Source organism: Podarcis tiliguerta (assembly GCF_965153285.1).
Source record: "Podarcis tiliguerta genome assembly, chromosome: 3".
Taxonomy (NCBI): Eukaryota; Metazoa; Chordata; class Lepidosauria; order Squamata; family Lacertidae; genus Podarcis; species Podarcis tiliguerta.
Window position 1 is genome coordinate 111,859,540 of NC_139536.1, and position 13,274 is coordinate 111,872,813.

Sequence of the window (13,274 nt, forward strand, 5' to 3'; positions counted from 1 at the left end):
CTTGTTGCAGGTCTGTGCCAAGAAGGCAGCAACCAGAGGTGGCACCACTACCTATTAATGACTTAGAATGAAATTTCTGGTGTATGTGGTTTTATAAAACAAAAACAGGAAACAAAAATAGGTATATAAAAGATTATTACTTAACTTCACAAAGAGTCTATAAAGGTGCATTTTTAACTTTGTTTCCCCCTTTTTTTTCAGGGAAATGAGGCAAGCTACCCACTGGAAATGTGCTCACATTGTAAGTTCAAACCTACGTTAACACTTTTTTCTACTAAGCTATGATTTTGAAGGCTCTATATAATGTAATTGTAACATCTTTATAACTTATTTCATAATTTTATCAAGTATGTCTTAGTGCAGTTTTTAGTTATTGCATCCTTGCAATGTATGCTTCTTCAAGTGAATACTTGGGGTTGAATCCAACAACGTTTCTGCACAAGCAGAATGGAATTCCACTTGAACAGTATGACGTCCTTACACTTCACAATCAATTTTAAAGGGTAGGGGATTGAACAGATCTTGGTGGTGTGGTGGGAGCGGGGCTGTGTGTGTATGTGAGGGGAGAGGGAGATGAAATCCCGTTGTGTAAGTGGAAGTACGCTTGCACAACATTGAATTGCACCCTTAAGTATTTATGGTAGAGCCTAAACCAGCAATTAAAAACCCATGCTAATGTGCAGAATGTGCATCTATTCCGGTACATCATCTGTCATGCTAGCTGTTCAGAAACCTCCTATATAGCCTGAGACCTGTGAATGTATCTGCCCCAATCATCTTGCCAGACAGTGCTTCCACCTTACACGGAGACACACTGCTCATGTTGACACTGTATGTTTCAACACACACACAACAGTGTTAGTAGGGCTATTCATGCCCCCCCAACCCCCGCATTTCAATATGAATTTGGTAATCCAGATTGGCCCGGGTGCGACCCAGACTTGATTCCAGAATTGAGATGGTGATCAGGAAAAACTAATATTTGCAAATCTAAACAAAAAAAGATAGACAAGACAATAAACTAACCACTGCTAATAGAATGAGGGCCTGGTAGTATAGGAAAGAATTACACGCACCAAGAGAACAGCTGTGCTTTCAAAAATAGGGCCAAAATTGGAGGAATGTGTGACACTGCCCTAAATAAGATAAGACAGACAAGAATTATTATTTTTAAAATAAGAGGATGGGACTGCTGGTTTTCTTCCATCCTTTCTTTCCCCAATCAAACATGGGTATAAGGCTGGAAAGGACTAGAGGAAACTCAGACAAGCTGAAATATTAACAAAACCACCAAACTAACTGATCACCAACTTTTTCAAACATTCTTATATTGTGTCTGTTCAGCATTTAGGAGACAGTGAATTTGGGATTTCGAATAATATCTCCTTTTACTCTAGATCTCGGAGGCTACCCTTACCCCATGCACAGCACAAACTGGTTACACAGCCCTGGTTGTTAGGTTAAGACACCCTTCTGGGCTTCTTGAATATGACATGATTCTATGACATAAGAATGTAACTAAAGAACAGAACAGTTTTATTGGGTACCCTTTCAGTCTTTAGCCAGCAGGCCCAGCTCCTTTGAGTTCTCTCCCACTTCCCAATTTATCAAAGATCCATTTTTAAATTGTAAACCTTTAAAACAAGGTTACATCTTGCCTTCTGTCATTTATAATCACAAAGTTGCACTATCTAGGTTTCAAGCATCTGCACTGGTTTCTTGTAGTCTTCTGGCCTTGATTCAAGAAGTTCTACATACTGAGGGGGATCACTTTATTTTCCTGTATCCTGACACAATCATTGAAATCGAGCAGTTTAGAAGCGAAATGGTGTGCAGGAATGCATCTTTCACAGTAATTCCTACAATATTCCTATAGGCATGGCTCACCTTATTTTCACAAATGATGGTCTGCATAAAATCACCAGTGAATTCATTATTATGTTTTGATTTGAAACAAGAATTAATAAGTTCTATCTTCATCATAGTCGTTACACCTGCACATGAATTTCATAAATTTTGAACAGCATAAATATACAAAGAGGCGGGCGGTTTCCTAGCTCCAAATTATACTTCAACTTTAGACACCTAAAGCTGGGTGTCTTCTGAAGGCAGTATGAGTTGTGTTTTTTTTATTACAGCAGAATTGACTGACTGCGTTTGACAGCCCTTTTAATTATTTGCATAATACATTTAATCTTTTTAAAAATGTTATGTAACTCTTATGGGAAAATTACAGAATAAAGTTCTGCTAGAATTAGTACTCTGTCCATATTCAGACAGAGCAATCTTAACCCTTATCTAGGGAATGATTGGAACAGCTGAGCCACACCACCATCACATTCAAAATTCTGGGTTAAAAATGGGATGTTTTGAGGAGTGGGGCCAAGGGACCCAGATCAGACCCTTTTTGACGGTGAAGCATCTCCCCCATCATTAGTGAGCCCGGGCTTCATTTTACCCCCCAGAAACAAACACCAGAGGGTTTGAATTGCTCTCTCAAACTACCTTCTTCAATATGAGAATTCCTTGTTTTCTCACAGACACATTTGAATTCTGTTCAAAGGAGAAGTAAAACTGTAAATATAAAGCATTTTCTGCAGCCATCTTTATTAATAAACTGCTATATGGCAGGTTTGGGTTTGTTTCCCTGTTAGATGCATGGCAAGTAAAGCTAAACTGTTTTACTCTGCCTTTCATTGTGACTGCAGCTTTTCAGGTGTTGATTTCTTGTAACAGTTGTAGTTTAAACAAACTTTTAAAAATCGGTTGTGTTCCACCTTTTGATGGAAATTTTTTAGCCAGACTTAGAAGTTTTTCAGTACTCATGCAGAAATGAGGTCCTGGAGCGAGACCATGCCCATCCCATCAATTAAGAAAACAGATTTGATTTTCTTCTCTCCTGCAGAAAAGACAGCTGTGGTGAATTCAGTTCAATGCAATCCAAGCTAGTATCTGAATAGCACCTTTTGTATTTCTACCTAATCACAAGGAATTGAAATTGATACAAGATTTAAATGATTGAATTTCTTTTTGAATGATTATTAGCTGACTCCTTTTTGAAGATCCTTGATGATGTTATATACGGTTTAACAGAGCGAGTCTATGATAAAGCAGGATGGATGTTTATATAGTTGAGCAGCCATGTGACTAGAATTAGCTAGTATTATCACTCCTTTGAACATTTGAGTCAGCATACAGTAGTTTATAGTGAGCTGTAAGGTTAAATGTGTCATGGCATGCCCTGTGAAAAAAGGTGAGCAATTTGAATTGGTAATGTTTAAAGCTAACCCTTTTGTATAGAAGTATGTAGAGTTACTATATACTTTTAAAGAAATACCACTGCATTACAGTAAGTCATTGCTTCATATAAAATAGTACAGTGAACTGTTTCTAACAATATACTTTTTTCTCTTTCCTTCCACCCCAGTTGATGCAGATGAGATTAAACGATTGGGAAAGAGATTTAAAAAGCTTGATTTAGATAATTCTGGTTCTCTGAGTGTGGAAGAGTTCATGTCTTTGCCTGAGTTACAACAGAATCCACTGGTACAACGAGTAATAGATATATTCGATACAGATGGGAATGGAGAGGTAGACTTCAAAGGTAAGAAGCCATTCTATCCGGATATATTAAATTTAATATGTGAAAGCAGTGTGTTCACACTTGGACTCTAGTTAGAACATTCTGCTGAAACTTGGCTTTTTGGTTTTTTTCAGCGCAATCCTATACATGTCTGCTTTTTCAGACCCATTTAGTTCAGTGAGACTTACTCTCAGATAAATGTGTGTAGGATTGCAGGCATTGTTTGAATTAGTACATCCCATAGAATATGTGTGATAATTTGGTTCTTTGCTTGGGAAATGGTTCATGAAGTAAGGAGGAGGAAATGGAATAGTCACCATTTTGGGGTACTATTTTGTGAAATTTATGTTGCTGCTCAGTTGTTTGGTGAAGGTCCTCTAATTTTCCAAGTGCATAGAAAGTCGTCTTTCCTATAGCATTAAAGGGAACGTACCAATTTAAATAATGGTATTATGTAAGATCATTTCCCTTAAGATCTAACTTGTGACTAAGGCTGCAGTTTTATAACATACTTATGAGTAGTCCCTTGAACCCAGGGGGGTTTGCTTCTGAGTAGGCATGCATACGATTGTGAATGCTGACAACTTATGTGAGGCTGTTAACTGCCAGAACATATTTAAAAACTTATTTTGGCTTCCACTTACTTAGGCTTGTTTGAAGAAAGTCATAATCCAGCAAAAGTGAAGCACTTTTCCCCCTGTTTCAATGGGAGGTATTTTAAACATATTCTTAATTCTCCCATTAATTCAATATTACTTAAAGGAGCTTTACTTTGGCTTCATAATTTGGGGGATATATTACATGGCAGAAACTTAGCTCACATATTTGGCTGTAGTAATCTTCACTGGTTATTGCTTGTCACTACAGGGCTTGACACACAAAATTTAGAATGTGAACGTTGAAGCTCTTATTTTAAATTCTAAAATAGGTCAATATCTGACCTTAACTAGGATGTGAATTTCAAAAACATAAATAGCTGCTCCACTGAAATAATACATCTTTTTCTGCAAACAGTGGCTGCATCTCGTGCATGTATACAGATAGTGGCTTAGGTCTGTGAGTTGATAATATGCAATTCGTAATCTCATTGTAGTAATCATCATTTTATGCCCTTGTTTCCTTTGTCAAATCTTACCTCTAATTTTTCTGTTTGCAGCATAGGTCCCAAGGGGGCAGGGTCTAGGGATGAGCAGCTTTCCTTCATACTAGTACTGGCTCAAGTTATTACCTGGGTAATGTGGAAATCTGGGGCCTTAATAGGATTATCCTTTCACCCATATGCACATCTGAACAGTATTATCCATACATTCTCCCCCCCCCCCTAAACAAGGGAAGAGAAATAATAACCTGGAGTATATTTTATTTTAAGCATTTATATTCCACTTATTTGCACTACCAAGACACTATGGCCTCCTGAGATAGGGTTGTATCTAATAGCACCTTCAAGCAATGAACTTGATCATTCAGGAGGAATGCAACGCTACCCAGAACAGAGCACACAACCGTTCCCAAATGAGACAAACAGTTCAAATAAAACTGTGGAAGCAATACAAAGCAAGGAGTTCAGGAAGTTTTCTCCCTTCAGTTTTAAAGGGAAAGCATGCCAGGTATGGTAAACAGTAGCCTCACATTTGAAGATGGTTCCGTCTGTCCTAGTCCTCTAGAACTAAATATTCCAGTGAGCACAACCCAGCTGTACGCCGGCTCCCTCGGCCTGTAAAGCAAGATGAACGCCGCAACCCCAGAGTCGTTCGTGACTGGACTTAACTGTCAGGGGTCTCTTTATCCTTTACCTTTTTAAGGCTTTAAGAAGAGTGATTAAGAGGTCTTTCACAACACTCCACTATATCGTTTTGAAAACTAGAAATGAGGTTAGTCTCTGAGGAGTAATCCCCTACATGCTTTGTAGAGCTCATGACAGAACAGTTGCTCTGAAATTTGCCTTCTGAAGGTGGTAGTTGGTGGAAATAGTTAGGCGCATCAAAAGAGAATGGCTAGGTTATGCTCACTTGAGGAGCAAACAGAAGTAAGGCTATGGTGATAAGGGGCCACTGACCAAAACATTACCAAGCATGTGGTGAAATAGGCCACCAACCTGAAAGGAGCTATCACACTAGCAGTGACTGTGTATATATTCTCTGCAGAATGGATAAATGGAAATCAATCCAAGAAAAACTATTGACTGGCATTTTAAATTACTTTGTGTGGACACTGAAAAAAGTCTATGGTAGCATCAATTCCACCTGGAAGCACTCTACATATCTTAAATGAAAGCTGAGATTTTTATGAGTATTGTGAAGCCCATAGGATGTTGTAGCACACAAAAACATGGACCAACCTAGGCAGACCACATTCAAGATTGACTTACTTCGAGAGAAGGCTAGACATGCATTACTGAAGTCCACAGGGGGTAATTGTATGTTATGTAATATGTAAAATATTTTATAAATGTTCTTCTTGCCTTTATAGAATTTATAGAAGGAGTCTCTCAGTTCAGTGTCAAAGGTGACAAGGAACAGAAGTTGAGGTGTAAGTATCAGATATTTCCTTAGCTGGCAAATAAAGTTCGCAATTGGGCAGTTTGGGGGGGGTGTGGAGAAGAAAATCATCATTGAGATGTCTGTTCTGTAATAAAACAGTAAGTACAGTGGTGCCTCGCAAGACGAAAAGAATCCGTTCCGTGAGTCTCTTCGTCTAGCCGTTTTTTCGTCTTGCGAAGCAAGCCCATTAGCGGATTAGCGCTATTAGCGGTTTAGCGGCTATTAGCGGCTATTAAAGGCTTAAGGGATTAGCGGATTAGCTGCTAAAAGGCTATTAGCAGCTTAGTGCCTTAGAAAAAGGGGGTGGGGAGCGAACCCCCCCCCCCCCGGAATCGCAAGACATTTTCGTCTTGCGAAGAAAGCCCATAGCAAATTCGTCCTGCAAAGCACCTCCAAAACAGAAAACCCTTTCGTCTAGCGGGTTTTCCGTCTTGCGAGGCATTTGTCTTGCGGGGCACCACTGTACTTTGAAATAACTTGAATATCATTTGAAAATCCTTAATTATGTGAAGAATGGAAAATTAACACACTAAATCATTTGTACAGTTCAAGGTGAAATACACAGGCTTTGTGTTAGGAGTTGCTTTTTTTGTAATTGAAAGTACCTTAATGGGTGTTTTAGATTTGTGGGTGCATCACTAAAGCTTTTCTGGCCCTGTTTGTTTTTTACACAATGAAATACTGTGCCTGCAAATATTGTGTCATTTGCCAATAATAAAGCATAGAATGATTTCTCCACCCCGCAGCCACCCATATAGATATACACCCCACTAGAGAATTCAAACTTAAAGTTGTCCTAGCATAGAAGGCTTTATCAGTTTCTCCTTCCCTCTGAAAAGCTGCTTCATAGGGTTGGGGAACCCTGTGGAACAGTGTGGGAGGTGGTATTGGGGCCTTTGAAAGCACGTCAAAGTGCAAGTAGATAAATAGGTACCGTTCCGGCGGGAAAGTAAACTGCGTTTCCGTGCGCTGCTCTGGTTCGCCAGAAGCGGCTTAGTCATGCTGGCCACATGACCTGGAAGCTGTACGCAGGCTCCCTTGGCCAGTAAAGCAAGCTTAACGCCGCAACCCCAGAGTCATCTGCGACTGCACTTAATGGTCAGGGGTACCTTTACCTTTAACAGGTAAAAATTGTTTTCCCAGACCCTGCCTGGGAGCAAACGGGGCAACTCTAGATCAGCAGGGGTCAGCAAACTTTTTCAGCAGGGAGCCGGTCCACTGCCCCTCAGACCTTGTGGGGGGCCGGACTATATTTTTTTTGGGGGGGGGGGATGAACCAATTCCTATGCCCCACAAATAACCTAGAGGTGCATTTTAAATAAAAGGACACATTCAACTCAGGTAAAAACACGCTGATTCCCGGACCTCCCGCAGGCCGGATTTAGAAGGCGATTGGGCCGGATCTGGGCCTTAGGTTGCCTACCCATGCTCTAGATCCATCTCAACATGTTTAGTTAGAACTAAGACCCACTAATATAAGTGAAACGTATTTCCAGCTAATTGGGTTTAGGGTTTCAACCAATGTAACCAACTCTGAAAGGGAGTACGCCAATAGCCAGACAATTACGGTGACATTATACAGTGTTTAGGATTGAAATGGCACAGCTGATCTAATAGAAGCTATTTTTTCATATATCTCTGATACCCGATATGGCTGTAAAAAGACAAGATGTCTAGCTGAAGTGTGTAACACCGATCTGCAATAAAATGTTCCTGTCAAGTCTCTTCTTCACTCTTCCAAAGAAAATATAAATTTTAAAAAATACCTGAAAGAAAGTTGATCTTCTGTCTTTGGAACTTCACTAAGTGGTGAAAGTAAGAGCCTTGGCTTCAATTAGGAAACTGAATGAATGGTATAAATAAATACTCATTGACTTAGCTGCTAAGATAAAGAATGATTTATGAACATTCAACTGCTCAGAAGTTATTAAACACTCAAAATAAGTCTGTTGTGTTACTAGAAAACAGTGCAGAAAAGGAGAAAAGGGTATCACCAGCGTGTGAGAGAAAGAAAACATTGAATGGGCCGCAGAAGTCATATTTGCTACTGAGCTTTTCTTATCTTGCAGTTGCTTTCCGTATCTATGACATGGACAAAGATGGCTATATCTCCAACGGGGAGCTCTTCCAGGTTCTGAAGATGATGGTTGGGAACAATCTCAAAGATACCCAGTTGCAGCAAATTGTAGACAAAACCATAATAAATGCAGATAAAGATGGTGATGGAAGAATATCCTTTGAGGAATTCTGTGCTGTAAGTTTATTTTTAGTATAAAGTATGTTCATATACACATTTTTCATTTTCAACTTTGCCCTTGCAGATGATGTCGTTATTTCTTAGAAAATAACCCATTTAACTTATTCCATTGTTTTCTTCGACATTCGTCTTAAACTCTTTACAGGATAACGTATTAATTTTGCTTTAAGCGCTTCCCATTTTAAGACTCCTTATTGACTCAACTGTCCTCTGGCAGTTCTTTTCATTCACATCATATGGGCATTCTGGAGACTTGACATAATTATCCTCCTGCTACTGATTGCTTCATTTATCATAGATTAAAGCTTCCCCACATTCAAATGTTTTAGGTCTTCAGATGTGAGAAAAATTAGGTTGGCTACAAGAATCTGTTGCAAAACTAAGTTGTAATTTCATTCTGTGCTAATTATACCCACTTGGTAATTTAGGGGTGGGCAGGCCACTTAGACTGCCCACCTGTCAATTGCCTGATGTCATTATGACACGAGGTGAGCAATTTTTCCTCTGCAGCGTGCAAATCATACTACAAAAGGAAATACAAGCCAATCGCTACTTGAAGTTGCTGCTCAACAGCTTGATAGGCTGTGACTCCAAACCAGTTTCCTGTGCCATGTTCCCATGGAGAACTCAGTTGTACAGCCTGTCTGGTGGGCTTGAGGTCTCAACCTGTCAGCTGATAGGCAGTGGCTTTAAAGCCCACTAGAGCCCCTCTTGCCCCACTATGCACACAGTCCGCAGCCTGTGGGGAACTCTGTAGCCCAGCTGTCCCCAGGCTTTCTCTCACTGCCGATCAGCAAGCCTCCATTATCAATGCACAACTGAGAACACACTTTTAAGGCTCCCAGTTGTATCCTGGCAACAATATCTCTACCTGCCCCACACTTGATTCTGTGCTAATTATACCCACTTGGATTAATATGTTGGCAGGTGGTCATTTTTTAAAAAATTGGTATCGTTGGCCAAATTGGCACCCATATAGGGCCCAATTAGGCCCACGAGCCAGACCTTTAATGCCATAACTGTCTTGCATACTGCTTTTGACTCATTACTTAGGGTTGTAGCCAAGGAAGCCATTGCTTCGATGGAAAGATTTCTGCTCATGCAAAGAACTTTGCCTCCCTTTCCTTCTGCCCACATAATCCCTGAAGGGTTGGGGGGAAACCCCAGAGCAGATTTGGGGGTGTGCACACTGGAGGCATGTGGGAGGAAGAGGGAGGTATCTTTGCGTGAACAGAAGTTGTTCAACAACTACAACCCTGAATTTATGGAAACGGACCTTTCTTGAGGTGAGAGTCTATTTCTGTGAAGAGCAGATCAGAATCAGTTGATTTAAATTACCAGCCGATACTCTACTCTATTGTGAATTCTCATATAATATTCTTCTATCAACATTTCAGGTTGTAGGAGGCCTAGATATCCACAAAAAGATGGTGGTAGATGTGTGACTCTTTAGGACACCACCCAACACTTTTGCTTTCTTCTCCATCTCTGAAGATCTGCTCAAGACGTCCAGCAACGCTCTCTGTGTATTTAAATGGAAGTATTTTTCTCTGTGAAGCCACATTTTCCAACATGAGCCTCATGAAGCCAACTAAGTGTTATTGAACTTTTATTCTCTCAATAACTCAAGTGTAGCACTTTAAAGTCTGAAGGACAGCAAGATGGAAAGAGCATATCAGTGTGGTGGAGAAAGGGAAGGGGGTTGGCTTTTTAATTTATTTTTCTCATCTTTTATAACAAGAAAATATCTATCTATATATATGTGTGTATTTATATATAGATATATATGTAGCTTTCTATATGTAGTAGTTAAGTGGGCTTTAATTTAATATACTTGATTCAGAAACAAAAATAGAGTACAAAGTGCCAAGCAGAACATTAACAGTTCAATATATGGATATACATCTTTACTTTTATGTCACACAGTTTTATATATATATAGTAGAAGAATGTAAAGTTTTAAATGGTTGTTAGGTCAACTCTTTCCTTTTTCCTGTGACTATTTCAAATATTTATATATTGACTGGCAGAGAAAGCATTGTTTCCTGTTAATTTCCCTAATTACATTTTTGTAAGACAGGAAACTGAAGTTTGTTTATATACCTGTTGATATATTACCAGGGACTGCATCTTTGCTCGATAGCTCTCAGTACAATTCTACTTATTAGGATGAGAAAATGTAATTTAATGTTAATGCCAAGAACTAGTCCTTGTGTGCAAATAGGATTTAAAAGATGCTTATGGCCATTTCATCCCTTCACTTACTAAATGGATGCAGTTGCACATAATATACCCTTAGTAAGCATCAGCTGTGATCCATTAAGTCTAGATAGAACAGTTGAAAGCATTTGCATTTGTTTCTCAGCACTTAGCTTAATTAAGAATTTAGGATTAACAAGACAATTGTATAGAGTTCCCATTGCACAGTGAGACTATAAAACCTTTCTTGCCATTAAGTTATGTCCCAACCATATAGATTCTTTTATGCATTTAATGTAGTAGTTCCAAGTTGCATAAATAAACTGGTAATATTTTATATATGTGTATATAGGATTATTACGGATATTACGGGGGAAACATTAACCAATGCCATAGGGAAGGAGGAAAGCTTCACTTTATCTAAATTTATACCTCTCGTTCTTCTCCAGCATTTGGAGAGGGTTTTTTTTTTTCTTCCTAGATTTGTCCATATCATGACTTGTAACGGATAGTAACTTTATATGTGTGATATAAAAGTAGCGAGCCATGTTCTACAACTTTATATCATCCCTTTCCTTTTCTGCAATGGTACTATTGGCTAGAAGAAAAACATCCATTAGACTTTTAGGATAGCGGACCCTTTCCTGTGTAGCAGTTTTTTCCTATTTAAAAGGTTTTGTAATTGGCAATGGAAAGGGCAGGTTGTATGGACTTGAATCAGCCGCCTGCCTGCCTGCCTGCCATAGCTGTTCCTTCAACTGAGTGCTGCACATCATGGGCTCTGTCTGTGAGCGAGAAATCCAGGTGCTTGGTGTCCTTGCATGACATGAAGTTTTGCATGTAGATCGATTTGAAACGTTCCTCTTGTTTACATGATTTGCATAATTTAAAACGATAATGTTGCCAAACTTTGGTAAATGTTCAAAAACAGAGAATCTCCACTACATGTAACTTTCTTCCTCTGGATCAGTCCGTGGCTTAGAATCCCAGCCAGTGGTGGTATCTGTTCCAGTGTCAACTGCCATGCGCTCTGCTTCAAGGGGGAACTAGTCTTTTGTGAATTTTTTGTACATAAGTATTTGTTACCAACATTTTAGCAAATGCTTTCTATTTCTTAATTGCTTGTGCATATCCTGGCTGGCGTTATAGAAAAATAGTGCTAACATTACTTTCTTATTTGGGGGAGGGGGGATGAGCCTTTTTTTTTTTTTAGTTTGTGTGTGGAAAATGCGTTATGTTGAATGTTTAGATTTTCCTCTGCATGCTACATCATACACTGTTGGAACTATAGGAACCTTCATACTGTATGAATAAAAAATAAAATATTTGAACTTTACCATAGAATTGTTGAAGCTTCTATGGAACAGGCAAATAAACGCAAAACTAAAACATTTCCCCTGATTTCAGGTTTAATATGCCAGTTATGTGTTTATGCATAAATCCCAAGCAGTATTTCACCAAATAATCAGCGACAGATATTCAGCTGCCTCTGACTTACCGTATTTTTTGCTCTATAAGACTCACTTTTTCCCTCCTAAAAAGTAAGGGGAAATGTGTGTGCGTCTTATGGAGTGAATGCAGGCTGCGCAGCTATTCCAGAAGCCAGAACAGCAAGAGGGATTGCTGCTTTCACTGCGCAACGATCCCTCTTGCTGTTCTGGCTTCTGAGATTCAGAATATTTTTTTTCTTGTTTTCCTCCTCCAAAAACTAGGTGCGTCTTGTGGTCTGGTGCGTCTTACAGAGCGAAAAATACGGTACCTTCTTGGGATGCTACTGTGTTAGTCAAAACTTCCTGAACAAAACTAACTTGTAGCAAGCTGGTGGAGATATATAAATAGTCTTACTAATAAGACAGTGGGATGTAAAACCTTAATCATAGCTTCAAGTGTAATTTGGACTACAATTTAATGTACACACACCGGCCATCAATACTGGCTGGATGCAATGACATTCATGCATGATTAGAAAGCACTTCCTAAATGCAGAATAGGACACATTTCTCCTGAGCTACATTATAGAGTAGAGTTCCAACACTCTTGACTGGGCTTTTGAGTACGCAGGCCTAAAGACCAAGTTCAGCACCCATGGAAAAGCACTGTTTGCACCCCAGGGAGAATACCAATACAGGAGTGAGATCTGTACCGTACCCCTCAGCATGGTAAACAATTCCTGTTCAAACTACTTAAACTGCGTTCAGTAATTTACATAAAGCTTTCACGGGGGTGCGAGTTTAACTGCTGCATCGACAAATTAGTTGAGGTGATGCATTCACTGTCTTGTCATTTAAAGCCCAGTATCTTTAGTAAGGGACGCGGGTGGCGCTGTGGGTTAAACCACAGAGCCTAGGACTTGCCGATCAGAAGGTCGGCGGTTTGAATCTCCGTGACAGGGTGAGCTCCCGTTGTTCAATCCCTGCTCCTGCCCACCTAGCAGTTCGAAAGCATGTCAAAGTGCAAGTAGATAAATAGGTACCGCTCCGGAGGGAAGGTAAATGGCGTTTCTGTGCACTGCTCTGGTTCGCCAGAAGCAGCTTAGTCATGCTGGCCACATGACCTGGAAGCTGTACACTGGCTCCCTCGGCCAATAAAGCGAGATGAGCGCTGCAACACCAGAGTTGGTCACGGCTGGACCTACTGGTCAGGGGTCCCTTTACCTTTATCTTTAGTATTCACAATACTTAAACTGGGGTGTGAA

The 13,274-nt window shown here is 39.8% G+C and overlaps 1 protein-coding gene across 5 annotated transcripts in view; it reads left to right on the top strand.

Annotated features, from left to right (window-relative positions):
- Positions 1 to 11,915, top strand: part of PPP3R1 (protein phosphatase 3 regulatory subunit B, alpha) — a 38,439-nt gene extending 26,524 nt beyond the window's left edge. For all 5 annotated transcript variants that reach the window (XM_083435487.1, XM_083435491.1, XM_083435488.1 and 2 more), the window contains 5 exons: positions 202 to 241; positions 3,428 to 3,604; positions 6,053 to 6,112; positions 8,193 to 8,377; positions 9,778 to 11,915. In XM_083435487.1, coding sequence (XP_083291613.1) covers positions 202 to 241; positions 3,428 to 3,604; positions 6,053 to 6,112; positions 8,193 to 8,377; positions 9,778 to 9,825 — 510 coding nt within the window. In that variant the 3' untranslated portion in view covers positions 9,826 to 11,915. The remainder of the gene's footprint in view (positions 1 to 201; positions 242 to 3,427; positions 3,605 to 6,052; positions 6,113 to 8,192; positions 8,378 to 9,777) is intronic.
- The last annotated feature ends 1,359 nt before the right edge of the window (positions 11,916 to 13,274 follow it).